The 27558-nt window shown below is 43.3% G+C and overlaps 1 protein-coding gene across 3 annotated transcripts; it reads right to left on the reverse strand.

Moving 5' to 3' along the window:
• On the reverse strand, positions 1-26081 carry LOC134321164 (caskin-2-like). 3 transcript variants are annotated; one of them, XM_063002754.1, is made up of 22 exons: positions 26045-26081; positions 24435-24486; positions 21347-21444; positions 20747-20892; positions 19066-19161; positions 17045-17157; positions 14500-14608; positions 13966-14074; positions 13022-13116; positions 11204-11321; positions 9205-9375; positions 8826-8915; positions 8421-8554; positions 7651-7723; positions 7328-7404; positions 6980-7090; positions 5979-6080; positions 5744-5882; positions 5055-5645; positions 3801-4769; positions 3294-3711; positions 1-1910 (listed from the first exon to the last, which is right to left on the reverse strand). In XM_063002754.1, the coding sequence occupies exons 1-22, from the start codon at positions 26073-26075 to the stop codon at positions 1814-1816; spliced, it is 3939 nt and encodes a 1312-aa protein (XP_062858824.1). In that variant the 5' UTR covers positions 26076-26081; the 3' UTR covers positions 1-1813. The 3 variants fall into 3 exon arrangements, with proteins under 3 accessions (XP_062858824.1, XP_062858823.1, XP_062858825.1); XM_063002753.1 differs by having other exon boundaries at positions 5037-5645; XM_063002755.1 differs by lacking the exon at positions 8826-8915 and having other exon boundaries at positions 5037-5645.
• Positions 26082-27558: the final 1477 nt, after the last annotated feature.

A 27558-nucleotide genomic window follows, 5' to 3' on the forward strand; every position in this document is an offset into this window, starting at 1 on the left:
TGCAGTTCAACATTCCTGATTTTATTTACATATTATTAAATCATGTGTATATACAGAGTTTTATACATTTGGAGTTTGGTATTTGACCTCGCTTGAAAACTGTCAGTTTGCTGCTAGCTTAGCCACAATAAACAATAACACAAAGGTAAAACACGGTTAGATCACTTAACAGAGTCTCTCGATGAAGTAGTGCTTCCTTAATTTGGTTTAGCCTGTTTAAATCTATCATTAAATAAAAATGCACACATTTTCATTGTAATGGATTTCATTTAAATGAATAAGAGCATGTGTAAGAGCAAATTTAATGGTAATAAGTAAATAAATGAGTAAAGTAAACATGTAGAGCAGTGGTCTCCAACCGTGGGCCACACAGAAAGAATGAAGAATTCGAGATCGCTAGAAAAGTAGTTTTCACTGCTTCTATTTCGGGGGTTATTGTCTTATTGTCACCCCTAGTGGGAGTACGTCTCGTTGCAGCGAAAACAGCTAATTTTACATCTTATTATATCTTATATATCTTATATGAAACTGGTCCGTGGTGTAAAAAAGGTTGGGAGACGCTGATGTAGAGCAGATACTTTCAGACAGACGGCCTGTCATTTTGTCCATGATTTTTACCATGACCCAGGCAGCACAAACAATGCATCAAAACAAACACAAAATGAAATATACTAATTAATAAAAATGGTGGCAACCTGGTCCCACTGTGGTTTACAAGATGTAATGTAAAGCCTCCACAAGGGCGCATTTGTGTACAAGTTCTTTTCGTGTTCATGTGCCTGTTAAAATTCGCTTATTCAATTATTATTTAAAAAAAACTCTGCTGTATCATATGATAGTTGCACAAGTAAAAAAAAACAACCATGTTCCCTGGCATGGATAAAAACCCATTCATGATTTTGACCGTGATCAAGATGGTAGAAGAAAAACATCTCCGACACTCTGTGGACCAGTGGGCGAGAGTCTATGTTGTCTAATACCTAAACAGTATGTGCATGTCAATATGCAAGAATGCAAGAATATGGTTGCATAACCAAAAGAAAAGAACAGGTCTGAATGCCTGACCGTTACAGTGTGGGTGTCTGATAGCTGTTGTGCTGTTTGCATATTGCTGGCATGATTTGAGTTCATTTGTCCATCTAAAAGGAAAGGGTCACTACAGGGCAATTCAGTATAAAAAGAATGGGCTTCCATAGCTCCAGTACAGTAACCAAAGACTTTTGAAATCTAAATCAAGGTGCATTGTAGATGTTCTGGTAGTCCCTCTATGTAACATCTTAGTACATTCTTTCAAAGGTTTGGTCAACGTTTTGAGTGGACGAAGATATTATTTTCTCCAAAATGTAATACTACCGTAATACCGAACACATTTAAGTACCGACAAGGACAGTTTTAGCATGTATGTCTGCTGTGAGGTAAAAAATAATAAAAATGACAAATTAGAAGTCCTCTCCTCCCATGTCCAGTGGATGTACAACAGAAAATTGAAGTGTATCCTTAAAGAGCTTGGATGATGTAGATTTCAAATAAGTGCTATAAAATCTGTCAAGAGTGGTGAACCCACGTCATTAACCAAAGAGTCTGACAGAAGCCTTGTCAGAATTCATAACTCATTACATGATCCTTAATAACACTCCACCAGGTTGCAGTTCCACAGGTAGATATTGCACCTTAAACCAGACTGCCGTCTATAACCTCACGTCTCATTGACGTCCAGTGAATTCATGCCCATTTAGATATAACCAGACTTCCAGTTAGACCCAACCAGTGCAGAATCCACAGTGGGTTTTCCAACAGCCAAAATACCTTCCAATCAATCCAGCATGGCATCCAGCTGGTCGGCAAGATCGTCGAACATGTTCCCGATGTCATCCAGGATGTTACCCGCCGACTTCCCTGTGTAAGTGCCGCTGCAACAAAAACATAAAAGGCATAAACAAAATCTCAGCAAGAATCCATTTGTTCTTGCTCAAACGTGTGTGTGTGTGTGTGTGTGTGTGTGTGTGTGTGTGTTTAGGTCTATGGTGACATGTGGGCGAATATACACTGACGATACGGAGTGGTTTTGGAATGACCCTCACTGGAGTCCAGACGTGTGGAGATTACATGTTCAGCGGTCACACTGTTGTCTTTACCATGCTGAATTTTTTTGTCACTGAGTGTAAGGCAACACACACACACACACTGGGTTACACTAAAAAGTGGTCTCATACAAACTGAACAGGTGTAAAGCACACTAACAGTGGACTCTGGAGCAATGGAACCACATCATCAGGAGTCAGGAATCACGTTGCATCATCTGCCAGTCTGATGGACTGAGCTACATTTGGCAGATTTGCCTGAAAAACACTAACACTTATTGTATCCTGGTCAAGGTCGCAGTGAGTCTGGTGTCATTTGGAAAGATACCCATCCTTTGCATGGCATCACACACTCACCCAATTTACTCATTTACTTATGCCAAGGGTTGATATAGATCAGCAATCGACCTCCTCACAGAGGCCAAAATCCAATCCAGTACCTCAGGAACTGGTGTGTGAAAAGCACATTTTTATGTATTTATTTGTAGTATCATTAAAGCCCATTTTAGCCAGAATGTGTGGCCCACTGCAAATGGACTGTAAGGTTTGTAGTTTACACGAGACATAATTAAGAGATGTTGGAGTTAAGAAGCAACTTCGTTTTCCCATAATGACTAACAGAGTTAATGCTGCTGTTGGAATAGAATGTCGAGCTGAAACAGTCCGTATGTTGTTTTGTTTATGTTTAAAGGAATGCTACTAATGTCCACCCTCACACTTTTAATACGTTGTTCTTGTCTGTATTGATATTAAGCGTTCTGTTCCCAGTCTTTCTGTTTACCTTCTTTATTTTAGATCTTCCCCACTTTTGCCTTTTCTCATCATCTGAAGGTACACAGATCAGCCATAACATTAAAACCACCTCCTTGTTTCTACACTCACTGCTCCACTTACCATATAGGAGCTCTTTGTAGTTCTACAATTACTGACTGTAGTCTACCTGTTTCTCTGCATGCTTTTTTCACCATGTTCTTCAATGGTCAGGACCCCCACAGGACCACTACAGAGCAGGTATTATTTAGGTGGTGGATCATTCTCAGCACTGCAGTGACACTGACATGGTGGTGGTGTGTTAGTGTGTGGTGGAGTTTTTAAATACCGTGTCCACTCACTGTCCACTCTATTAGACACTCCTACCTAGTTGGTCCACCTTGTAGATGTAAAGTCAGAGTGCAGTGCCTTATCGGTGTACATGCATTACATGTCCTTTACCTGTCGCTCTGATCGTCCTGCGCTAGCTTTCTTTCCACCACCATCAGTGCCGCCTCCAGAGAAGTGCTGGTCCGCTCTATTCGCTTCTGGACGGCTTGATCCGAGCCTTGTCTTGACTCCTGGAGTTCTGGGCTTTTGTGGCCCACTGGTCTGATGATGGTTGTACTGGGTGCTCTCACAAACGTAGAGGAGACTGTAAAGGCGACGTCTTGCCCCATCCTGGTGGTCTTCCCAGCAGACCCATCTAGCTCTATTCGTTTAGGGATGGGTTGATCTGAGCTTTGTCTTGACTCCTGGAGTTCTGGGCTTTTGTGGCCCACTGGTCTGATGATGGTTGTACTGGGCGCTCTCACAAACGTAGAGGAGACTGTAAAGGCGACGTCTTGCCCCATCCTGGTGGTCTTCCCAGCAGACCCATCTAATAATAGAAAATACATAATGTATAATGATTGTTGGTTTTGTTTTGTTTGGTAATACAAACGTTCTGATGTTTTGAAGCTGCCTTACCCAGAGACGCTGCAGCAGATTGACATATAGGCTTACAGGGTGTGGTGGGTTTCTGTGGAGAGGCTGGTTTGGGGTGTGAATTTTGTCTGAGTTGATTTCCTGTTGGTTTACTATTTAGCAGGCACGGTGATTTCATCTCACCCGGTGGAGATCTCACCCTTTCTTGTGGTGTGGTCGGCAGCTCTGTCTCTTTGGGTTTGTATCGCCTCTTTACAGTGTCCGACTCTTGCAGGTTGAACTCTGGTAACTTTAAGGATGATTTGGGCAGCTTTGCAGGTCTGGCTGCCTCGAATGTGCCATCGGTGTCAGTTGTAGCCACTTCTATTCTCGGTCTTTGCTTTATGGTTCCTTTACCTTCCTCGGCAAACGAAATGCCCTCGGACAAACTTGCATGGTTTGCTTGAAGCTTCGTTTCTCGACCTTCAAGTTTAATATGACTGGGTTCTACTTGTGCTGTTTTATGTGGCGAGACGTCAGTAGTGGATTTTACTGGTCTGTTAATAGTTCTAGATGTGATGGCAAGTGAGGCAGCTTGAGTTGGATTGCTGCTGGGGGTCTTGGTGGGGCTTCCTCCGCTCTCCTCCAGCCTGGCTGCAATGCTTCGAACGCTCCCGGCACTCTTCGTCTCCACCCCACCGTCATCTACGGCCTTCTGTGCAGAGCTCATCCTCTTGGGAGGAACCGGGGGCGGTCCTTTCCTCTTGGCGCGTACGGCAAACGAATGAGCCCGACCCACCTGCCCGCCACTGCGACCGGTGCACGTCTGGCTCCGTCCAGGCTTGCGTGTGAGGGTGGCGAACGCAGGCACGTTAGCTGGCGGCACTGGTGCCCCGTCATCCTCTCCGTCTCCGTAAGAGACGGCGTAGCGTGACAGGCTCTGGGTCCGCTTCTTTGGATTGTGATTGTCGACGCTGGATCCAGTCTGGACAGTGCAAGCCTGATGCGAATTGTTCTGGAGGTAGCTGAAACCTGTGGAGAAATAAGGTGAGATGATAAATGAAAGCAAGGATTGTGGCTTCTTACAGCAGTGTATCTGAAAAAGATCCAGGTACGGAACTGTGGGTCTTTCTTTATACTGCTCATCACAATACATTAGGTGTTGGACTTTGGAACCTCCATTCTGCGCTAACTGTTGTTTCTGATCTGATAACAACACCTTAATGATAGACGTTGCTTATCTCTGTACGTTAGCAGCAAAATACTAATATTCAGGTTATATTAAGCATAAAATCAAACCTTTATTAATGGACGAACCATCAGATACTGTGGGACTGAATCCAGGACTGGACTGGACAGCAGTGTAGGCAAATCGAGCAATCCTACTTGGTGTTTTCGGTGGGCTGCCGACTGATTGATGCCTCTGCTTCAGAGGCAGCGGTGGGGCGCTCTTGGCCGGCACGAGTGGCGACCTCTTTTGCTCAGAATTGGCTTTGCAGTTGTCCTTGAATGGCCCGCTGTCCACGCTGCCCAGGCTTTCGTTGGAACGACTGTGTGCGCCCTGTGAGCGCCCGGTGCCCCGGGAACGTTTGCTGATGCTCTCCTGACTTTGAGACCTGGTTGTCCGGGTCATGACAGCGCCAAAGCCTTCCTGGGAGCTGGCGTAAGCGCTTTGCGTCATGGCGTTCTGCAGGTCGGCGCTCAGCTCGCTGTCTTGAAAGGTCAGCATTTTGGGTGAGAGGGGAGACGAAGGGCAATCGGTGCTGTTCGGTGTCTCGATAGTCACAAGCTCCAGGGTGGGAGGCTGTCTCTTTCGATGCAGTGTTCCATTCCCCTCGGCCTGGTTCCTAACAGCCTTATAAACATCACAGAGCTTCTTAACTGCAAGCATCATCTTTCTCTGGTGCCCTGTTGGACATTTAAACAACAAGCTTAATTTAATACAATAATAAGTTAACAAAACAGAAGTCGTTCTTGTTGAAGCTGAACGTATAAAATCCTCTTACCCAGCTTGTTGATTCCAATTTCCTGCAGATCCTCCCAAGTGATGTCTCGTACAATACTAACAGAGTCGTACCCGTTCCCCGCGAGCACCTTTTGGTACTGGGAGAGGCCGATAGCACCGAGCCATTCGCCGACATCAGGCTGATCCATGCACACACAGACCAAGAACAAAGATCCAATACATTTCCAATAAAATGTGATGAGGCTTTGAAAAGCCACTAAGTTTAAAAGTCTTACAGGAATGTAGTCTGGCAGCCACTCAGGGATGTTCAGTTTGCTGATTTCCATGGAGATCTTCTTGCGATGGCCTGGCTTGGTCACACCGATGGCCGTGAGGTCCTGGCATGGCAACATGAACATGAATAAAGCATGAGGGAATATTTAAGGAATCGTTATGGTCGATAACAGTCCAGATTTTTTGTCACTGAGAACAAAACCGTGGACTCGTCTGACCACAGCAGGTCTTTGAGTCCATCTGAGATGAGCACTGATTTAGAGAACTCGGTGGTATTTCTGTATAGAACTTTATATACAGGTTTCTATTCGTTTAACAGAGTTTTAGATTGCGTTCCTGATGCAGAGGTGGGCCGTGTTAAGTAACAACTGTTTTCTGAAGTGCTTCCAGGCCCACGTGGCTGTATTTATAGCAGAAGCACGACAGTTTTTCACACAGTATCATCTGAGGGCTCGAAGGTCATGCACATTCAGTAATGGTTTTGGTTCTTACCCTAGATAGACTCTCCAGATTCCCTGAATCTTTTCATAATATTATATAATGTAGATGGTGAAAGATCTGAATAATGTGCAATCTTACATTGAGTAACGTTCTTTTTGAACTGATTGACAATTCTCTCGTGGAGTTTGGAACACAGTGGTGAGCTTGGTGGGATTTACACACTCATATTTTAGGCATAGGAAAAAATACAGCTGCAGGACCCCTCCAGGAACAACGAGCCAATCATTGTTCGTGTAGGCGCCCAGCCTGCCGGTAGCAGAGCTGAGATTCAAATCAACGAGTTCGAGATGTCAGCTCTGGTGTGCTAGCGGGTTTTACCGCTGCGTCACCTGAAGGTTAAATTCTTATATTTAATTAATTGTATACACCTGAACTCATTTATCAGGAGGGGTGTCCACAATTGTGGGCGTATTGTGTATGTTGCTCCAAGCTTCACGTTAAGCTTGATTAAGAATGTTTAATGTTTAGTGTATTAACGTTTATGACGGGTAGGAACATTCACCTCAGGAGTCATTCTGCTTATGGTAGGTACGTCGTAACCAGCGGTGAGGAAGTTTGCCGTGTACTGCTCCAGATGAAACTCACTTAGCCACTGGAAAATCGCCTCTGCATCCTAAAGCACAACAATTCGTGTTTTGATACTTCAGCCATACAACAACAAGTATTCAACCGTGTTGTTTTTTTTTGGCCCTTATATTCATACATAAAAATCGATTTAAAGTAGTTATACACACTAAACTGGATTTAATCACTGAATATGAAGGGTGTTTTATACTGTGTTTATTAAAATAGACCTTTAATTATGTTTGATTTGTACTGAACACAGAGGTATCACTGGTAACACACACACCTTGCCCTCTAGCAACTGGTCTGGTCGGACACCATGACGCCTGAACCTCTGTTCACCGGCTTGAACCTGCCTGAGACCTGTAGGAATCACACAAACGCACAAATGAATGAGAATCGGAATCAGCTTTATTCGCCAGGTATGTCTGCACAGACAGGGAATTGTTTCAGGCTGTTTGTAGCTCTCTACAATATACCAACAAAACAAAAGATCACATGAGAAAAATGCATAAATCAAAAGTCATAATTTATTTTATATCACTGACTAACATTATTATTAAACTCTTATAAATGACCACAGTATAGAACTAAATTACAGTAAAGTACCTGCAGACTCAGACTTGATGGCTTCTACAGTCCGGCTGTGCGCTTCCACCACTTCACCACAAGAGGGCGACACCTACACACAACACAACAAGGATCACGAACAATTCAACAACATGGACCACAAACGATCAGTACAGGGTTTGTTCCCTTGATAGGTGGCAGTTTCATTATTTTAGAGGGAACTTAAGGGGATAAGAGGATAACGCTATATTCTCAATATTTTTCACCTCTTAAACTGTCTCGGTTTTCCCGGGATCGTCCTTTTTAATATTCAGTCAATCGCTGTTGAGGTGACCCCCATCCGGTCTCGTTTCCAGGCGAGTGGTGGTGGAGTCTGTCAACTACCCAGTTGGTACAGCGTGCAGGTGTACAGTTAGAGACCCAAAATCCTAATTATCTATACAGAGTAGGTTAATCAATCCAGAATAAACCCACCAGTCCACCTTCTGCATGTTTTTGGAAGGTGTTAGGACACTGTACCTGCAGCAAAGGTTCGAACCTAGGTTCCCAAGGGTCATGTTTATACAGTCAGAACAAACTGGTGTATCACACAGCACCTGGGTCTTGGGGACCAAGGTTCAATTCTTGCCGCCATTTGGGTTGCCACCAAATACCAAATACTTTGGCCTACACTTACCCCTCCAAGACATGCCAGTTGCGTCTTGGTGAGGTAGATAAGTGGGGATGTGTGATGAGTGACTGATGGACGTGCAATGGACATGTTCAAACCCAGACCGATGGTAAAACTGAGAAGAAGATTAAGGTGACACCTTGCTAAAGTCCTGTGCAGTAGCACTGGGGTGATGCTGTGCATTGTGGGTAAAGTTGCCCTCGGTGCTTTGTCCACTGCCGGCACTGCGACTGCTTCTGACACTGTCTGCACTGCCAACACTGTTCCTGTCTCCTGAAAAGAACATTCAGAGAGGAATGTAAAGAAAATATTAGCCATCAACTGTAGATCATTTGGACGAAACAATGCTGTAAAACAGGTGAAGGGGACACTGGTAAGTCTGGTAAGACCTGGGTGGTGAAAACAAAAATGAAGAAACCAGTTTAGTTTGATGCCAAGGATGTGTTATCAAGATAACCAACCCTGGTTAGTAGTCACAGGACCAGCAGAGAGTGACAGTGGACACACATTAGCTAACAGGTAACTGGGGATGGGTAATTCTTACCACTGAAAGAGTTCCTGAGGACCCAAATGTCCTGTTGCTCTTTCGGGCTTGGTGAAGAAAACAAGTCCCCGGGTCTGTTGGGAGGTGAACCTACTAAACACACACACTTTAAGACTGAAAAGTGGCCTTGTGGGTAAGTCCAGTGGACACCAGCTGGTCTCAGGAGACACTATGGGGTCTGTGTGTAAACCTAGTGATCTCTCTACATAGATGCATTTGACGTCATCCTACACTCCCGAGAAGAGGGCGTGTCTAAATACCTAGATGCCTTAAAATGCTCCTACTGAGGTGTCTTAATTCTGAGTGATAATCTGACACAAATAAAATGAACAATAAATTTTTAATACTTTTATATTTAAAACAGAATAACCCCCGGTACCTGCACTCTGGTCCAGACCATTTTGGCGCTGTAGACTGGGATGAGAGGGTGAATACAGGGTGTATGAATCGTCGGTGTGGGGGGAGGGACGGGGACTGCAGGGTGGAGGAGCTCTGGAAAGGGTGCGATGACGATGGATGGGCAGCGAGGCCTGGCGACAAAGCATGCTCCCTACAGACATGACATTAAAACATGACATCAAAGTATGTTTAAATAAAATGCTGGTTCTTTTAGGGCGGAGTGGAGAGCACTGACGGCTCACACATGTCCATAAGGGTTTCCTCTGGGTGCTCCGGTTTCCTCCCACAAGTCCAAAGACGTGCAGTCAGGCTAATTGGAGCTACTAAAACTGCTTAACTTAAAACTGTGTGTGTGTGTGTTTGTGTGTGTCCTGTGATGGACTGGCGACCTATCCAAGATGTTTTCTGCCTTCCGCCCAATGAATCGGACCCACTGCAACCCTGACCAGGATGAAGCAATGGTAAGTCAGACAATGAATGAATGAGTGAATAAATAAATAAATGAATAAATGAATGAATGAATGAATGAATTAATAAATTAATTAATGAATGAATGGTTCTTTAGCAGGTGATTGTGTGTGTGCAAGCATGTAGTTGGTGACGTCAATAATCTGCTAAGCTTGATAACAGCATCAAACCTCCAGTGTATAAAACTCTGTGTACAGGTGGGGGCCTTATTTACCTCCTCACATTAACTTCGGGGTGTTAAATCTCATTTTGGGAGCCGGCAAAACCAGAATGACTTCCACATCACGTCAGGTACACATAGCTGATATGCAGTCGAAGGTAACGGCTAATTGCCAACTGAACCATACCTGGAGATCATTTAGAACTAAAGTCTCCGTCTGACCACACCCACTTCGCAAAGTGACACAAATGGAGGGTTTCAAGCACGGCTGGAATTCACACTGTCAGAAAAGCAGTGTGAAAGCGGCCGGGCGTCATTCCTGTTAAACGAGTGCTGCTAATTTCATAATTATAATAATGTTAAGGAAGGTTTAACTTTATGCAAATGGTAAAAAGAAGTGGTGGGCTACTGCACACGTGTCGGAGGGGGTGTGTGTAAGTCACGGCCCTCCGCGGTCAGGAGTGAAAGTCAGCAGCGGTAGAGGAAGCCAAATGCGATCCGGTAATTGGATAGGACTAAACTGCATGCAAAATTTGGGGGCGGTGGATTTAAAAAACAGGTATAAAGGAGTGAGAAAATAGGTAGGTGCATTTTGTCTTAAGATAGCTTGGCACTGTCCAGAATGCATTTCCGCCTCACATCCAGCGTCTCTGACTAGGCTCTGGACCCACCACAACCAAGATCAGGAGTAAAAGGTTACAGAAGGTCATAACGTCCGACAAGCAGCACTGTCACGTATTTCAGCTCCTTGTAGGAACAGATGAGGAAGAGGAAGATGGACAGATACACAGTTCAGCAGGAAAAAGATGCTTACCAGGTCACACAATGACAGAGTGCTGATACTGCCCCTCCACATCACACACACACACACACACACACACACACACACACACGCACACGCACACACTGAACGTCAACGGCTCCTAATTTCGGCTCGAAATTTCCTCTCATCCTCTTCCGGCTCAGAGCCGCCAACACTTATATGAAGGCGCGGGGCTTTACTGCTGATCTGACAGACCCTGTTATACCCTGGTTACGAGTTTTAGAGTGTGTGTGTGTGTGTGTGTATTTATATACAGTCAGCTGGTGAACGTGTCCGTCATCAATCAGATCCCACACGGAACAAACACCATGTGGCACAAAGCATGTAAACACCAGACCATGAGCTTGTTGTACATCCTGTACCAAACAATAGATTTTGGAGTGTGTCTGTGGGTATTTGTGTCTATTGAGTTAATTTATACTTTAATTGTGTCCTGTGTTATACAGTATATTTTTGGGGTTGCTTTTATTGAGACTGTTTTATAAAACATTAAAACAATAAAAGAAACATGCTGAAAATTCTGCTTACGTGATCTCCGGCTTATGACCTCTACGATGGACGGAGGGAAGTATCCCACACGGTCGATGCCTTTCTGGTTGTCGTGGATGTGTCCCTTCCATCGTCCGTCTATGTGCTGCTCTAACACCTAAAACACAGAAAGATCAGGGCTGCACATCGCTCAACCAAGCCAAAACTCAAATAATATGCATGAAAGGGTTGAATGACTCTGTATGATGTCTGCTGGTGAATCAGACGTTACTGGGCGGCATGGTGGCAAGGTTATGGAACCTCTCACTCACTCACTCACTTTCTTATCCGCTTATCCAACTAGGGTCGCGGGGGCACACAGCAACACCCTGGAAGGGGCGCCAGTCCATCGCAGGGCAGACACACATACACACACTCACCCATTTACCTACGGGGCAATTCAGTGTCTCCAAACCGGAGCTCCCGGAGGAAACCCACGCAGACACAGGGAGAACATGCAAACTTCGCACAGAAAGGAACCCAGGACCTTCTTGCTGTGAGGCGACAGTGCTACCCACCGAGCCACCGTGCCGCCCAGTTATTGAACCTTGCACGTGATAATTCATGTGGTTTTGGAATGGCACAGGCAACAAGCATGGTCAGGTGTACACACAGCATGTATTTTTCTACCAGAGGCTTGTGTTATATTTTCAGAAAACTCACATTAAACTTATATAAAATAAAACACAAAAAGGTTTATGGTTCGATCTTACAGTCACAGAGAAAGCCCACTTGCAGAAATGATCTATATAACGAGTGTATGTAAATCTGACCTGAACTGTAATGCACCTTTATATATATATATATATAAAACAAAACCCTCCGTCATTCTGTTTTAACTGTCAGTCAATGTATAAGTATGTTGTTACATGAAGGCTTAACCTCCCCTGATCCAGTCCTAAATTAGCAAGGCATGCTGGCTAAATAAGTCCATTAGCGTGCCATGGGCGGCGCACAACGATTAAGTTTAAACAAAGTGAGAACGTCTGTGCTTCAGACAGCGAAAACGACTCTCCACTCGACAACCACCGGAAGACAGCAAGTGACAAAAAATAATGGGAAATGTTTGAAACACACTCTTGGGGGAGGGCTAAAGTTGTGAAAAGAAAAACCTTGATCAATGAAAAATAAAGAAAAGCCAAGCTAAGGTTTGCAAACACCAAAAGGATAGGACCATAGAGGACTTGAGTTTGAGTATGGTTATCCTCTCTGATGAGTACAGTTTTCAGCCTGGCCCAACACCTGAAGTGTGGAGGTGCCTCGATTTTGTATTATCTGCATCCGGTTTGTCCCCTTTCTCTTTGTAGCTCTTTACCTGCTGTATTATTTTATCCTTGTTCTACCTGTACATGCTACTAAACTAAAGCGTTAAAACCTCCTGCCGACTACAATCACACCCACCCACGCTGGTTTGTGTTTTCACTGCAGTGCCTCTGGATACACATTTTCATACAGCCCAGAAAAAAAACAAGCCCGCGGGCACGAGAACACCACAGAGGAAGAAAAACAAAAACCATGCCAGCACGCGCGTGTTGCTACGAAAGGTTACGTCCCAGTCAAACAAGTCACCCATCTGACCGTGACTGAACCCAACCTGTTGCAGCACGTTACACCACGGCATGTAGAACTCGATAAACACACTCGCTACATGCACGACAACTAACACCAGCAGCTGCAGGCGTGTTAATAATAATATAATAATAATAATAATAGCTAAATGACATCCAGTTAGTCAGTGGCAGGTATAATCTGAATCGATCCAGTGTGCAGAACATTATGTGGTTGATTTAAATAGAATCGTATGTATTCTGTGCGTACCGTGATGACATCTCCAGCACGTATGTTAAGAGCTGTAGGGTCGTGAAGGTTCCAGTAGTCCTTTAGTGCTCTTACCTGCGTTGCTCCTAATGCTTCTACCAACACATAGAGCAGGAGATAATTCACATTAAAACAGCCGTCAAGTACATCTGTAAACAGTGTGATCATCCTAAAACCGAATACTTTCCACCTCAGGCACTGAAAGATAAAAAACTCTTATTTATTTTGTCTCTGCACCCATAATTAAAGCGAGAGCTTCAGCACGCTGTGTTTCTCACTCAGCCGAGGGGAATTTAACCAGGTAAATACACACACGGCTGGTAAAGATTCAGCTGCAAGAACAATAACAGCAGAATCAGTTCCAAAGAAAAGTACGTTCCTCATTTCTGAAAAGGATATTTTTATCTTCAAAGAATCTGCACTGCAGCTTATAGCGAGCGGGAAACAAACGGGACCAACACAAACGTGTGCTTATCTTTCAAAAGAAATGCAAGTCAGAAGATCTTTTGGAAAAACAGAAGAAAAATAAAATAATAAAATGAGGTTAAAAAAGAGAAAATAAGTGAATAAAAGTGAAAGAAGTTCATGACAGGAACGGTAGTTACTCATTACACAAGGTTCATCAGTTCACAAGGTTATATCGAACACAGTCGTGGACAATTTTGTATCTCCAATTCACCTCAACGTCTTTGGACTGTGGGAGGAAACCGGAGCACCCGGAGTAAACCCACGCAGACACAGGGAGAACATGCAAACTCCACACAGAAAGGACCCAGACCGCCCCACCTGGGGATCAAACCCAGGACCTTCTTGCTGTGAGGCAACAGTGCTACCCACTTGTGCCATTGTGCCGCCCAAAAGCGAAAGAAGATGGACAGAGACATGTAAATAGATAGACAGATAGATAGATAGATAGATAGACAGGCAGACAGACAGACCCTCACCTCTGAGCAGTTGTTTGATGTCTCTACTGGCGTGAGAGGTGGTGAACTGGTTTACGATGTCCAGTGCACTTTGGTTGTAAGTGTTTCTAATGTTCACATCAATCCCAGCCTGTATAAAAAAACAGTCTGATAAGAACAACTGCTCAACAACTGTGGCCTGTACAGTCAGTACCAACAGCGCCGACACCTTCAGTAAAGATAAACTGTTTACTAATGAAATAAACATTATAATTATTCATTGTCTGTTTTCCCATTGCTTTATTCTGGTCAGGGTTACAGTGCGTCTGTTTCAGTGGGCAAAGGGCAAGAAACTCCATGGGCAGGTCGCCAATCCATCACAGCACAAACAGAAACACACTCACACTTAGGGCAATGTTAGTAGGTCCTATGGAGTGTATCTATGGGAATTTGTACCCATTTATGCTAAGAAGCAGTTGTGAAGTCTGGCCTGGCTCACCGTCAGTAATTATTAGGCCCACAAACATTTGGCCATGTTGCTAGAAAGGTTTAAAATGTGTGTTTAGTTCTTCTTACATCCAGCAGGAGCTTCACCACATCAGTCTTGCCGTACAGCGCAGCCTCATGGAGCGACGTTCCAGCTTTAGTGGTTCTGTTGATGTCGATTCCGGCTTTCAGCAGCAGCCTGAGAGATAAAAGGAAAACAAAATATATCCCTTCATACTGCTTATCAAACAAGCGCTCATGTTGTTACATGAAGGTTAACTGCTGGTAGTTATGTGAGTTTTTTTCTCCTGGATGTGAGTCTGCAGTTTGTTTTGTAACTTTAGTTCATGTTTATTACTGAGTGAATTCATTACAGGTTCTGACAGTCAGCTCCCACTCAGATACCTTCCACTCCCACACTTCAAGTGATAAACAGCTGAATACCAGAACACACACACACACACACAGAGTGAACAGCTGAGTACCAGTAACACACACACACACACACACACACACACATAGTACAATCAATGCAAAACACTAAGCACCACTAACACACACACACACTAGTTGAGCAATCAGCTGAATACCAGTAACACACATGCAAAGCAACCTGTACAAAACAGCTGAGTACCAGTAACACACACACACACACATACAGTACAATCAATGCAAAACCACAATGTACCACTAACACACACACACACACACACACACACAGCAACCAGATGAGTACCAGTAACACACACACACAGAGAGAAAGAGCAGACTACCAGGAACACACACACACACACACACACAATACAATCAATACAAAACCACTGAGTACCAGTAACACACACACACAGAGAGAAAGAGCAGACTACCAGGAACACACACACACACACACACAATACAATCAATACAAAACCACTGAGTACCAGTAACACACACACATACATACTAAACCAGTACAAATCAGCTAAGTACCTGTAACAAACACACACATACATAAAAAACCAGTACAAATCAGCTAAGTACCTGTAACAAACACACACATACATACTAAACCAGTACAAATCAGCTAAGTACCTGTAACAAACACACACATACATAAAAAACCAGTACAAATCAGCTGAGTACCAGTAACACACACACACACAGTACAATCAATACAAACCACTGAGTACCAGTAAAACACACACACAAACACACACACATGAGCCAGCTGAATACCAGTAACACACAAACACACACACACACACACACACACACACACACACACACACACAACGACCAGTACAAAACCACTAAGTGCCAGTAACACACACACACACACACACAATACAATCAAGACAACACCACTGGGAACCAGTAACACACACACACACACACACACACACACACAATACAACCAATACAACCCCATTGGGAACCAGTAACACACACAATACAACACCATTGGGAACAAGGAACACGAACACACACACACACACACACACACACACACAATACAACCAATACAACACCATTGGGAATCAGTAACACACACACACACACACACACAATACAACACCATTGGGAATCAGTAACACACACACACACACACACACACAATACAACACCATTGGGAACAAGTAACACACACACACACAATACAACACCATTGGGAACCAGTAACACACACACACACACACACACACACACACACACACACACAATACAACACCATTGGGAACCAGTAACACACACACACACACACACACACACACACACACACACACAATACAACACCATTGTGAACAAGGAACACACACACACTGCTTTCTGCTTTTATTCACATTTATCCCACTGTCCCAACATTTTTGGAAAATAGGGGTTGTAGTAAATGAGATACAGAACCTGTATTCATGGTGTACTGTGTGAGTACCGACTTACCGTCCCAACAACATACATGTCAGTGGAGTGGAAACCACTGCGGCAGCTGAGTGCTTAGTGAAACCTGAACTGGCCTCCTACACCATGTCAACAGTTAGCTTAGAAAGACTGTACACAGTGCTGACTGATGACAGGAGCCAAACACACACACACACACACACACACACACACACGTCTACACACCTCACGTCCTTCACAAACATGCATGTCAGCCATCGTCAGGAGGACGCGCCTCAGGGCTGCACTTACAGTAACACCTGCATGAAAGCAGCATGTCATGAAACACACACATTCTTCTCACACACACACACACACACACACACACTAACTAACCATTTTCCGTGTAATATGCATTAAGGTTTGTGTTTAGTGATTTAACGTGCCTCACGTTTACTGGTTAATCTGCACTATGAAGCATCCTAGCAATCCTACGGCAATTTAGTTAGCAATCGGTCAGTCAAAATGTCCAAAATGACAAAGTTAAGCATCTAAAAACACGACTCGGGTGACTGAGTTTGGAAAACTGGCAACCAATTCTGTGGACGCAAAGGGGGTCAAAACACGGTCGAGTATTTTCATCTCTGAGACCATCGCTGGATGTTCTAGGTTTACATTCAACTGCTGAGGTAGCTGTGCTGTGTATCGTAGCTTCTATTTATTCTATCATTCAATGTATGAGTGTTTTTTAATGACTGCCGTGAAAGGTGTAGACGAGGACCTGATGATGTCCTTATGGCCGTTTCGGGAGGCGAGGTGCAGGGGCGTGTTGTCCCTCCCGTTTCCCTCCAGTAAAGCTACCACCATGTTACTGCTCAGCAGCAGCTGCGCCACCTGATCCACACACAAACACACAAGAACCATAAAAAACACTCAAAACTGTTTGGGTTTGGGCTCATATTTTAGTTATTGCAAATCAAATCATCTTGTTTTTGACAAACCCAGATTGCCAGTGATAGATTTTTTATTTCTTTCTTTTTAGGGCAAAAAAAAATCACATTTCTTACAATCTGGCAACCTTTGCCAGTCGTGTAAGGCCAGCTCCATATCTACTCCAGTCAGTAGGTTTGAGTTAAGTCTAGTACTAGTGGGCTAGGGTCTCAGACCGCTGCCCCACCCGAGCACCCTTCTGTTTTAGAATGCGGTTTATAGTAGGCCGTTCAGGTGGCGCAGCGGTAAAACATGCTAGCACACCACTCGTCGGTTCGAAACTCAGCTCTGCCATCCTGCTGGGCTGGGCAGCTACATGAACAACGTTTGGCTGTTGTTCATACAGGGTGGGAGCCAGATAGGGACCTCATAACTAATGCACTGAGTTGAGGAATAATGCGTTGATCAGGGTGTGTCTCTCTGTACACAAAGCTGATTCACATATGAACTCGTCTCGTGCGGGTAAAAGATGAAGTCAGCTACTGCACACGTGTCAGAGTCACACGCCCCGTGTGTTAGTCTCGCTCCCTTCAATCAGCAGTGGAGGGTAATATCGGTAGAGGTACTGACCCCGACCAGGATAAATGAAATACGCTCATCATCATCATCACTTCTATTTTTATAAAAGCCTTTGTGGTAGGATTTGTGCTACTCTACCCACTGCCATTTATGACTTGATGCCACGACACAGGCTGGTATAACTCCTCACCCTGTCTGGATTATGTCACGTCTCAGCTGGAGCAAAGTCTTTCAGCGACTGAGACGGTGACGGGGTGCGAAATGAAGACACCCTCGCCTCAGCCGGTCTCTCAGCGTTTGCATTATTTAATGCCACAACGAACAGAGCAGCAGATTAAATAAAAACAGCTCATCCTGGCACATCCAGTTCTTCATAAAATCCCCGAGCGAAAGCTTTTTATATCCTCGACGGCATCGTCACAGAGCTTTAGAAGCTTCCACTTTTCAAAGACTACATCTTGGAGTGTGTCTGTGGAACTTTGTGTCTATTTTCAAACAAACAAGTATTTGTAAGATCAGGTATTGATGTTGTGCAAGAAGGCCTGGCTTGCAATCAACGTTCCAGTTCATCCCTTGTGGTCAAGGGTCTGACTTGTCAAATCATTCAGCACAGTCACGCTTAAACAAGAAAGGACCTTCTTCAAACTGCTGCCATTAAGTCAGAAGCTAGAAATTGCTATAACAAGCCTGTGTTACTATTTTTTGGGACAGTGGTTTCTACCTAGTGGGTAGAGTTTTAGGCTATAAACTGAAAGGTTGAGAGTTCGAATCCCAGCTCTGCAATGCAGCCACTGTTGGCTTGAGCAAGGCTCAAGGGGTACCGGTTGACCCTAAGCTATGTATATATGACAAATAATAATTTCTATTCTATCTGAGTACAGTTTGATTTTGATCTATCTGCAGTTGTGTTTCTGTGTTCCTCTGTGTGGGTATTCCAATTATTAATATAATTTACATTCACTTTTAATAATAACATTTACTAAAACACCAGCAAATATGAAATAGAGTAAATTATTGCTTTTTTTCCAAAGCCAGGCAGCTGGAGTGTTTTAGAGAATATTAGGAACACAGGCTTTAAAAACCAACCTGTTTATCCTTGCCAATTCGTAGTTCTCAGCCCATTTACATCATTAACACACATTTTATCATTAATATTTCCATACATGGTTTAGTAAGGTGAACTAGAGACACAGAATTGACCATGATGGTGTTTGTAACCCGTAACTACCTGTCCTGCCATGAATGGAACCGAAGTGTAAAACATCGCCCTAAAATCCCAATAAATTAACGAACCTTGAGCCTGCCGAACTCGCACGCCAGATCCAGTGGCGTCTTCTTGGCCTTGTTGATAGAACACGGATTCGATTGGTGCTGCAGCAACATCTCAGACTGTGAAGAGAAACAGAAACAGAATGACAGGCTGGCAGAGGAATCGCGACTTAAATACAGATGTTATGATCATAAAGAGTTTTGTATGCCAAATTATATGAATATTAATACAAATATGTTTATTGTCATTGTACAAGTACAAAAAGTGTGCAATCCTGTGTGCTCTTCTTGGAAAAATAGAATAGATATATACAAAGTAGTCCAGCGGAAAAAGTATGCAAAGCGCAATGCTTTGTTTGTGCGTATGGACAGCCATGAAATACGCGTGTATGTGTAGGTAGTAGAAGGCTCCTGGTTTCCATATAAGGATATAATGTGTAATATGCAATTTGCTGTGAAATTTAAACTTTGTGTTTAGCGATTTAACGTTTTTCATTCATGTAGCGTTCAAGCGCCTCACGTTTACTGCTTAATTTGCACTATGAGGCGTCCTAGCGATCCTACGGCAATTCAGTTAGCAATCGCTTAGTCAAAATGTTCAAGATGTTTAAGTAAAGAAGCTAAAAACATTTTCAGACTCGGGTGACTGAGTTTGGAAAACTGACAACCAATTGCGGGTGAGAATTTTCGTCTTTGAGAGTCGCTGGATGTTCTAGGTTTACATTCAACCGTTATGGTGAACTGTGCTGTGTATCATAGCTTCTATTTATTCGATCATTCAATTTATGAGTGTTGTTTAATGACTTGTGAAATCAAAAGATCGCTGGTTCAAGCCCCACTGCCAGGTTGCCACTGTTGGGCCCTTGAGCAAGGCACTTAACCCTCAATTGCTTAGACTGTATACTGCAACAGTACTGAATAAAAGCATCTGCTAGATAAGAAAATGTAAATTCTTTAAAAATCTGTCCAGGAAATTAAGCACACGTTCCCGTGAATACAGTGGGGTCGTAGTTACACAGTTTGAAATGCACTAGGCGTGTGCTGTGGAATGTTCCGAGTGCCCGTGAGTCACTGGAGGTTGTTGTTGTGAGTAGGAATGAAGTTCCTGAGGTCTGATTAGATTTATTGAGCTTTATCGCTTTGGGAAAGAAACTGTTCCTCAGTCTGGCAGTACGTCCCTGTGGCAGTAGAGCGAACAGCTATTTCAGGACTGTGTCCTCTTACACGTGTTTTGAGAAGCACAAGATTTACAGTATCAGTCAGGATCAGTCACTCGTAATATCGTATAGTTTTGGTTAGCCTGGTTTACACAGCGACGCCAGCTCAGAAATGCATGGTTTAGAACAATGAGCAGCTGAGTGATGGCATCAGTAACATGGGCCAAGCGTGTGAGGACAAGTCTGATGTTCAAGTGTTTCTTTGGCTTTTTTGCTTTCTCTTTCACCACAGGCTAAAAACAACATGACAACAGACACAACACGTTCTTTTAACAAGTCTGTTAAATTAATGACTCTATTTGTCCACACTGTACCTTTATTTGTAGCCTAGCAGCATCACAGGTGATTTTTATAACAATAGATAGTACACACCTTAAAGTATTTTAAACTATTATGAAATCACACGACCAGCTGTTTTATCAAACTGATGTTGTGCTAGCAGTGAATCCATTTACTAATTAATATATTTTAATTCCACTGAAACTTACCACCTCATAGTGTCCATACTGGGCGGCCAGGTGAAGCGGGATTTGTCCATCATGTGATGCTAGATTAACAGACGCCCCGGCTCGTAGCAGCAACAGCACCGAGTCAGCCTTCCCCTGCCAGGCTGCGTAGTGGAGCGGGCGCATACCTACAATCACGACAAAAACATCAGGATAATCATTCATTCATTTCTTGTCTGCTTTATCCTATGCAGGGTCACGGTGGGTACAATTCACCGGGCGAAAGGTAGGAAGCACCACGGAGAGGTCGCCAGTTCATCAGGGGCAACACTGACCATCACTAGTCTATTAACCAGTTTGTCCAAAATGCAAAGCCACTAAGCAACATATTTACCACTACAACACTTAGAAATAGACCGAGCTGCCTTTTAAGATCAAGATTTTAAATCAGCAATAGCTAAATGTGGCAAAAGTGGGAGGTTGTAGTTCTAAAACCAGAAGATAAAAGGATTTTAATGCTGATTACTGTTACTGTTGTTTCAGGCTACCCAAATAAATCCAAACCTCCACATCCAACCAGACGTCCATTTGTTTACATTCATTAACATTAGGATTGTAAAATTTGAGCCAAACATTGCTCACCATTGCTGTCCTTGATGTCGACCATGGCCTGGGCGTCCAACAGAAGAGACAGAAGCTCTGTGGTTCCTGTGAGAGCTGCATGGTGCAGAGCTGAAAATCTACAACAGCAACAAACACACAGGGATTGGATGGATGGATGGATAGATGGATGGATGGATGGATGGATGGATGGATGGATGGATGGATGGATGGATAGATAGATAGATAGATACTAATACTGTTAAATTGTACCAAGGCAACAGGTAGGTTGAACGTAAGTTAAAAATAATTGATACCTTTTTGCATTTTTCCCAATTTTCTTCCCAATCTAGTCGTATCCACATACCCAACTGCATTACACTTCCTCTCTACTGATGCTGATCTCCGCTTCTGATTGAGGAGAGCGAGACTGGCACCCGCCCCCTCCGACACGTGTGCAGTAGCCGACTGCATCTTTTCACCTGCAGGAGGCGAGTTCATATGCAGATCATCTTTGTGTACGGAGAGCCACACCCTGACCACATTATTTCTCGACTCTGTGCAGACGCCATCAATCAGCACCAGTTATGAGGAACCCTAGTCCGGCTTTCCCACCCTATATGAACAACAGCCAAGCATTGCCTGGATGGCAGAGCTGGGATTCGAAATGATGTGTTCGAAATCCCAGCTCTGGTGGGCGTGGTAGCGTGTGTTACCGCTGCACCACCTGGTGGTATTTCTTAATCTGTAAATCAAACTGTTAACTGCAAACTGTTAATTATTATGGACCTATAAAAATTTTGTCAGATCCCAGATCCTGGTGCTCCTGTTTTTTTTTTTTTAATTCGTGATCATTTCTAGTTCATCACCTTGAACATGAACAAGCATGAATCAGCTCAGTTCCTGTCAGTACCCAGTGAAATTAAACCCTGGAGGCTTTTTAGAGACTCAACACTGACTAATATTTGTACAATAGTCTCAACCACAAGAGATTAAATTCTCTTGACTCAGAGATTGTAATGACGGGGTATATGTAGGTGCTGAGATTCTGTAGGTAAACATTAGGCACAAACAACCACAACCACAAAGAAACAAATCTACTATTTCTTTGAAAGATAAACTGTTTTTTAGGGGAGCGTGTTACCTTAAATGATGAAAAGTGAATTCTTTGGTTTCTCTGAATGATTATTTGTCTTTGTGGGTGGGCTGGTCAACAGATCTACATCAGCAACCAGAGATAAAACACGTTCGTATGTGTTCATATGTGTATGTGTGTTTAACTCCAGTTGCTCTTCATGGACCTCCACATGCCCCCACATGTAGAGCACATGATCTAAACCCAAAACCCCAGACACCGTGGGCACCCGCACACATACATCACGTCTCCGAACAGAATGGAACTTTTCATAATACCACCAGCTACGACAAGTTCGGGTCACACCGGGCACCTCAAGACAAAGCAAATCAATCCGAGTGTGAAAAGGGCACCCGCGGGGAGGGTATCAGAGCCAGAACTAATACGATGAGTGAGTCTTGAATCAGACATGATTAGTGGGTGATATGTATGTAAGGAATGCTGGGGTGGGAGTCAGTGGGATTTACTCACCTCTGCCATGTCTATCCTCACCGAAACTTTTAAATTTGCCACAGTATCTTAATAGGGTTTGTGTGAGAACTTTAAAGAACCTTGGCCTCTCCAAAACCTTAATCCCACTTCTGATGTTCCAGATCATTCCAGAGCTGTTCAGGAACAACATTAAAACCACCTCCTTGTTTCTACACTCACTGTCCATTTTATCAGCCCCACCTACCATATAGAAGCACTTTGTAGTTCTACAATTACTGAATGTAGTCCATCTATTTCTCTACATACTTTTGACCTGCTTTCATGCTGTTTTTCAATGGTCAGGACCCCAACAGGACCACTACAGAGCCGGTATTATTTAGGTGGTGGATCATTATCAGCACTGCAGTGACACTGACATGGTGGTGGTGTGTTAGTGTGTGTTGTGCTGGTATGAGTGGATAAGGGATTTTTAAACACCTCACTGTCACTGCTGGACTAGTCCACCAACCAAAAATATCCAGCCAACAGTGCCCCATGGGCAGCGTCCTGTGACCACTGATGAAGGTCTAGAAGATGACCGACTCAAACAGCAGCAATAGATGAGCGATTGTCTCTGACTTTACGTCTACAAGGTGGACCAACTAGGTAGGAGTGTCTAATAGAGTGGACAGTGAGTGGACACGGTATTTAAAAACTCAACACAACACACACTAACACACCACCACCATGTCAGTGTCACTGCAGTGCTGAGAATGATCCACCACCTGAATAATACCTGCTCTGTGGTGGTCCTGTGGGGGTCCTGATCATTAAAGAACAGGGTGAAAGCAGGCTAAAAAAAAGTAGAGAAACAGATGGACTACAGTCAGTAATTGTAGAACTACAAAGTGCTTCTATATGGTAAGTGGAGCTGATAAAATGGACACTGAGTGTAGAAACAAGGAGGTGGTTTTAATGTTATGGCTGATCTGTGTAATTATGATGTAGCACAAAAATGTTTATGTTTAATTACATCCCTCCCAGCCTGTACATGGTAACTGAGAGACCCGTGCTAACAGAATGAATGTGTTGGCAATGAGTTTGCAAGAGTGATGAATAATGAAATGTTTTTCCCGTCTCCTAGACCGATGCTCTCTCAGGAGGCCACGTCCTGGCTCATGGAATCCCAAATTAGTTCTCAAACTCCACACAGCCTCTCTTAGTTTCTTAGTTTCTCAGAGTCTTAGTTTCCTTATAATTATATTATTATATCATATATCACAGAAATGCACAACCTTATTATAATGCGCTCTGTGTTTTCTGTGGAATTTTATGCATCATAAATATGAACAGATTATTATTACATACAATTAAACCTGGATAACAGCTTTTTAATCTGTAGCTAGCATTTGCCTTTGTTGTATATTTAAGAGAGTCTCCAGAATATGCAGAAAAACATGGACATAAAGTAAATATAGCAGCTCTTTTCATCATCATCATTTATACGTGTGCACATCCAGTATACATCCAGCCCTCTTCAACCTTGAACATCTTACACTGTCAGATGAATCTAAAGCCACTTACCCGTCCGCATCCTGGAAATTGACGTTCAGTTTCTTCGTAGAGCCAAGCAGTTCTGTAAAAACAGAACGAACATGGTTGAAAGAAGCTGTCAGGATTTATATGTGACGTACATGTTATATCTGTCAGCACTGATCCCTGTTAGAGAAGACATGACTTATGATTCATGGTATGAAAGTACATTTTTATTATTGTGCTCAGTGTATTAAACTAAACACGATTCCTTTACAATGATGCGTGTTTTGTTAGGCACCAAGAAAGTTTGTTGTCCTATTAGTCACCTTTGATCTTATTTGATATATTTTTTTGGTAAACCCCCCTTATTGTTGATGTGCGCATTAATTAAAGCTTACGTTTGTACCATGTAATGCACTGCACTGCTGTCACACGACTGACTGATCAGATAGCTACTTGATTGATTACTCAGGTGCCCCAGTGTTCCTAATAAAGTGATTAATTTATTCATGCACTTTCATGTGCATGCATGGGTGTGTAGACAGACAGACAGACAGACAGACAGATTAAATACGGTAGATAGATAGACAGACAGACAAAGAGGCAGATACATAGATATGGATTAGATAGATAGATAGACAGACAGACAGACAGACAGATATGGATTAGATAGATAGATAGATAGATAGATAGATAGATAGATAGATAGATAGATAGATAGATAGATAGATAGATAGACAAACAGGGTATGTAGATAGACAGACAGATACATAGATATGGATTAGATGGATAGACAGATAGATAGATAGATAGACAGACAGACAGACAGACAGACAGACAGACAGACAGATTGATATGGGTTAGATAGACAGACAGACAGACAGACAGACAGATTGATATGGGTTAGATAGACAGACAGACAGACACATTAGATAGACAGACAGATACATAGATATGGATTAGACAGACAGACAGACAGATATGGATTAGACAGACAGACAGACAGACAGACAGACAGACAGACAGACAGACAGATTAAATAGATAGACAGACAGACATATTAGATAGATAGACAGTCAGAAAGACAGACAGACAGACAGACAGACAGATAGATAGATAGACAGTCAGAAAGACAGACAGATACATAGATATGGATTAGAGAGATAGATAGATAGATAGATAGATAGATAGATAGATAGATAGATAGATAGATAGATAGATAGATAGATAGATAGATAGATAGATAGATAGATAGATAGATAGATAGATAGAATAAAAATCTTTGTTAACGCTGCACAGAATCTACAGGAAATAAATAAGCCCCACGTGTAAGAAAATGAGAACTGCAATCTAGGTCAGAGCAAGAAAGGATGCTGAACAAGAAGCTGTGTTCAAACCGTCGGTAACTAAACTCAGCATGGAAGTTCTGACTGTGACACACAGCATTTCCTAAACTCCTCTACACTGTCTCTGTCTTACATACGAGACAAACTGAGAGACGTCCTTATAAAAGAGACTACAGAGCTTAAACCCCGCTGTAAAACCTGTCAGTTACGAGCTACAGAACGACAGATACACAAGCCATGAAAACAAACAGCTGTAAGTTCAACAAGCTCCTACGTTTCAGCTCAGTGTTAAAACGTGGATTTTTCACTCACCCGTCAGGACACAAACCAACACCTGACCCATCCTGTATCTCTCTACGGACATGATCAACTTTAACGCATCATTCTACCAATTTCTCCAGGTCGCGCCACATCCACACTTGCTAAAATGTTCTTTTAGACCTCTCTACATCACCATCACGATCAGACTCCAGCTCCTGACGTTCTCCTCTTGCTCTTGTTTACCCGAACTGAAGAAACAGTACGCCTTTATAATGATTTGGCCTTTTTCAGCATGGTGGGAACAAAACAAGATGGATTAAATTCTTCCACCCATCGTTTCCTGGCATATAGTCAATTACAGACAAATCACAGCACTGTAGACACTGTTTCGCATTCAGGTGGTGGACAAAATAACTGAAACAGCAGATTAAAAGAAGGTGGTGAAATCACAAAGCTAACATGCCTGACCTCTATTAAACTGGTTGGTAAGATGTGATATGTGACGTTTCGACGCAATATGATGCAACTAGATCAATTAGAACAAATAATGAGGGAACAAATTACAGGCCCCACTCATACAGACCAAACAGATCTGACCCGAAGCACAAACTCCTCAAGACCTCTGGAGGTGTCCTGTGGTGTCCAGCACCAAGACATTAGCAGCAGGTCCTTTAAGCCTCCAGTATGTTGGACAGATGTTTGATCAGATTGAGATCTGGGGAGTTTAGAGGTCAAGACATGTTCCTCAAACCATATGAATGTTATGACCCAAGGTTCCCAAGGAAAATGCCTCCACCAGCTTGCCTTCTTCCCATAGTGCATCCTGGTGCCGTCTCTTCCACAGGTAGAGATGGATGGATGGATGGATGGATACTTTATTAATCCCAAAGGAAATTAAGCTAAGCAATGCTCACTCATTCATCATTCCAGACCAGCTTCTTCCATTGTATTTTGGTGTAGTTCTGATGCTCACATGCCCACTGTAGGTGGTTTCTGCATTGGGCATGGGTCAGCGTGGGCATTCTGAGCAATAAAGTGCTCGATGAGTATATGCCGTATATTTAAATTAGATTTGACAATTTACAGGTCCAGGTTCAGGGTCCACCAGGAACACAGGACGCCAATCCATCACAGGGCTTTGGCCATTGAAGAGATACCACCCCACCCTTTCCCCCAGACATAGCAATCATGGTTTTATACATGATTCGAATGCCAAATTCAAATCTTAGCAGTAGTGGGCTCGTGTAGTAGACCGCTGCGCCACCCAAACACCTACAATTTGCTTTACATTTTTATTTACATTTATTCTGTTATGTCTAATAGCACTTCTATGAGATTGGAAACCAAGTTTGTCCACACTTCAGGCTGCGTCCCACTCCTGCACTCATGTTTGTTAATCACAGAGCCTGTTGTGCTGTAACAGAGGTGCCACACAGATGAGCGTGGCATGGCCAGTTTTCAGTGGGCGCTCTGCCTATAGACGCCCGCCTGAGTATTACAAAAAAAGCGTACAGCTGAAATGAATCCCGCAGGCTTTTCGAGAGGAGTTCAAGTTTTGACATGAT

Source organism: Trichomycterus rosablanca, chromosome 10 (assembly GCF_030014385.1).
Source record: "Trichomycterus rosablanca isolate fTriRos1 chromosome 10, fTriRos1.hap1, whole genome shotgun sequence".
Classification (NCBI taxonomy): Eukaryota; Metazoa; Chordata; class Actinopteri; order Siluriformes; family Trichomycteridae; genus Trichomycterus; species Trichomycterus rosablanca.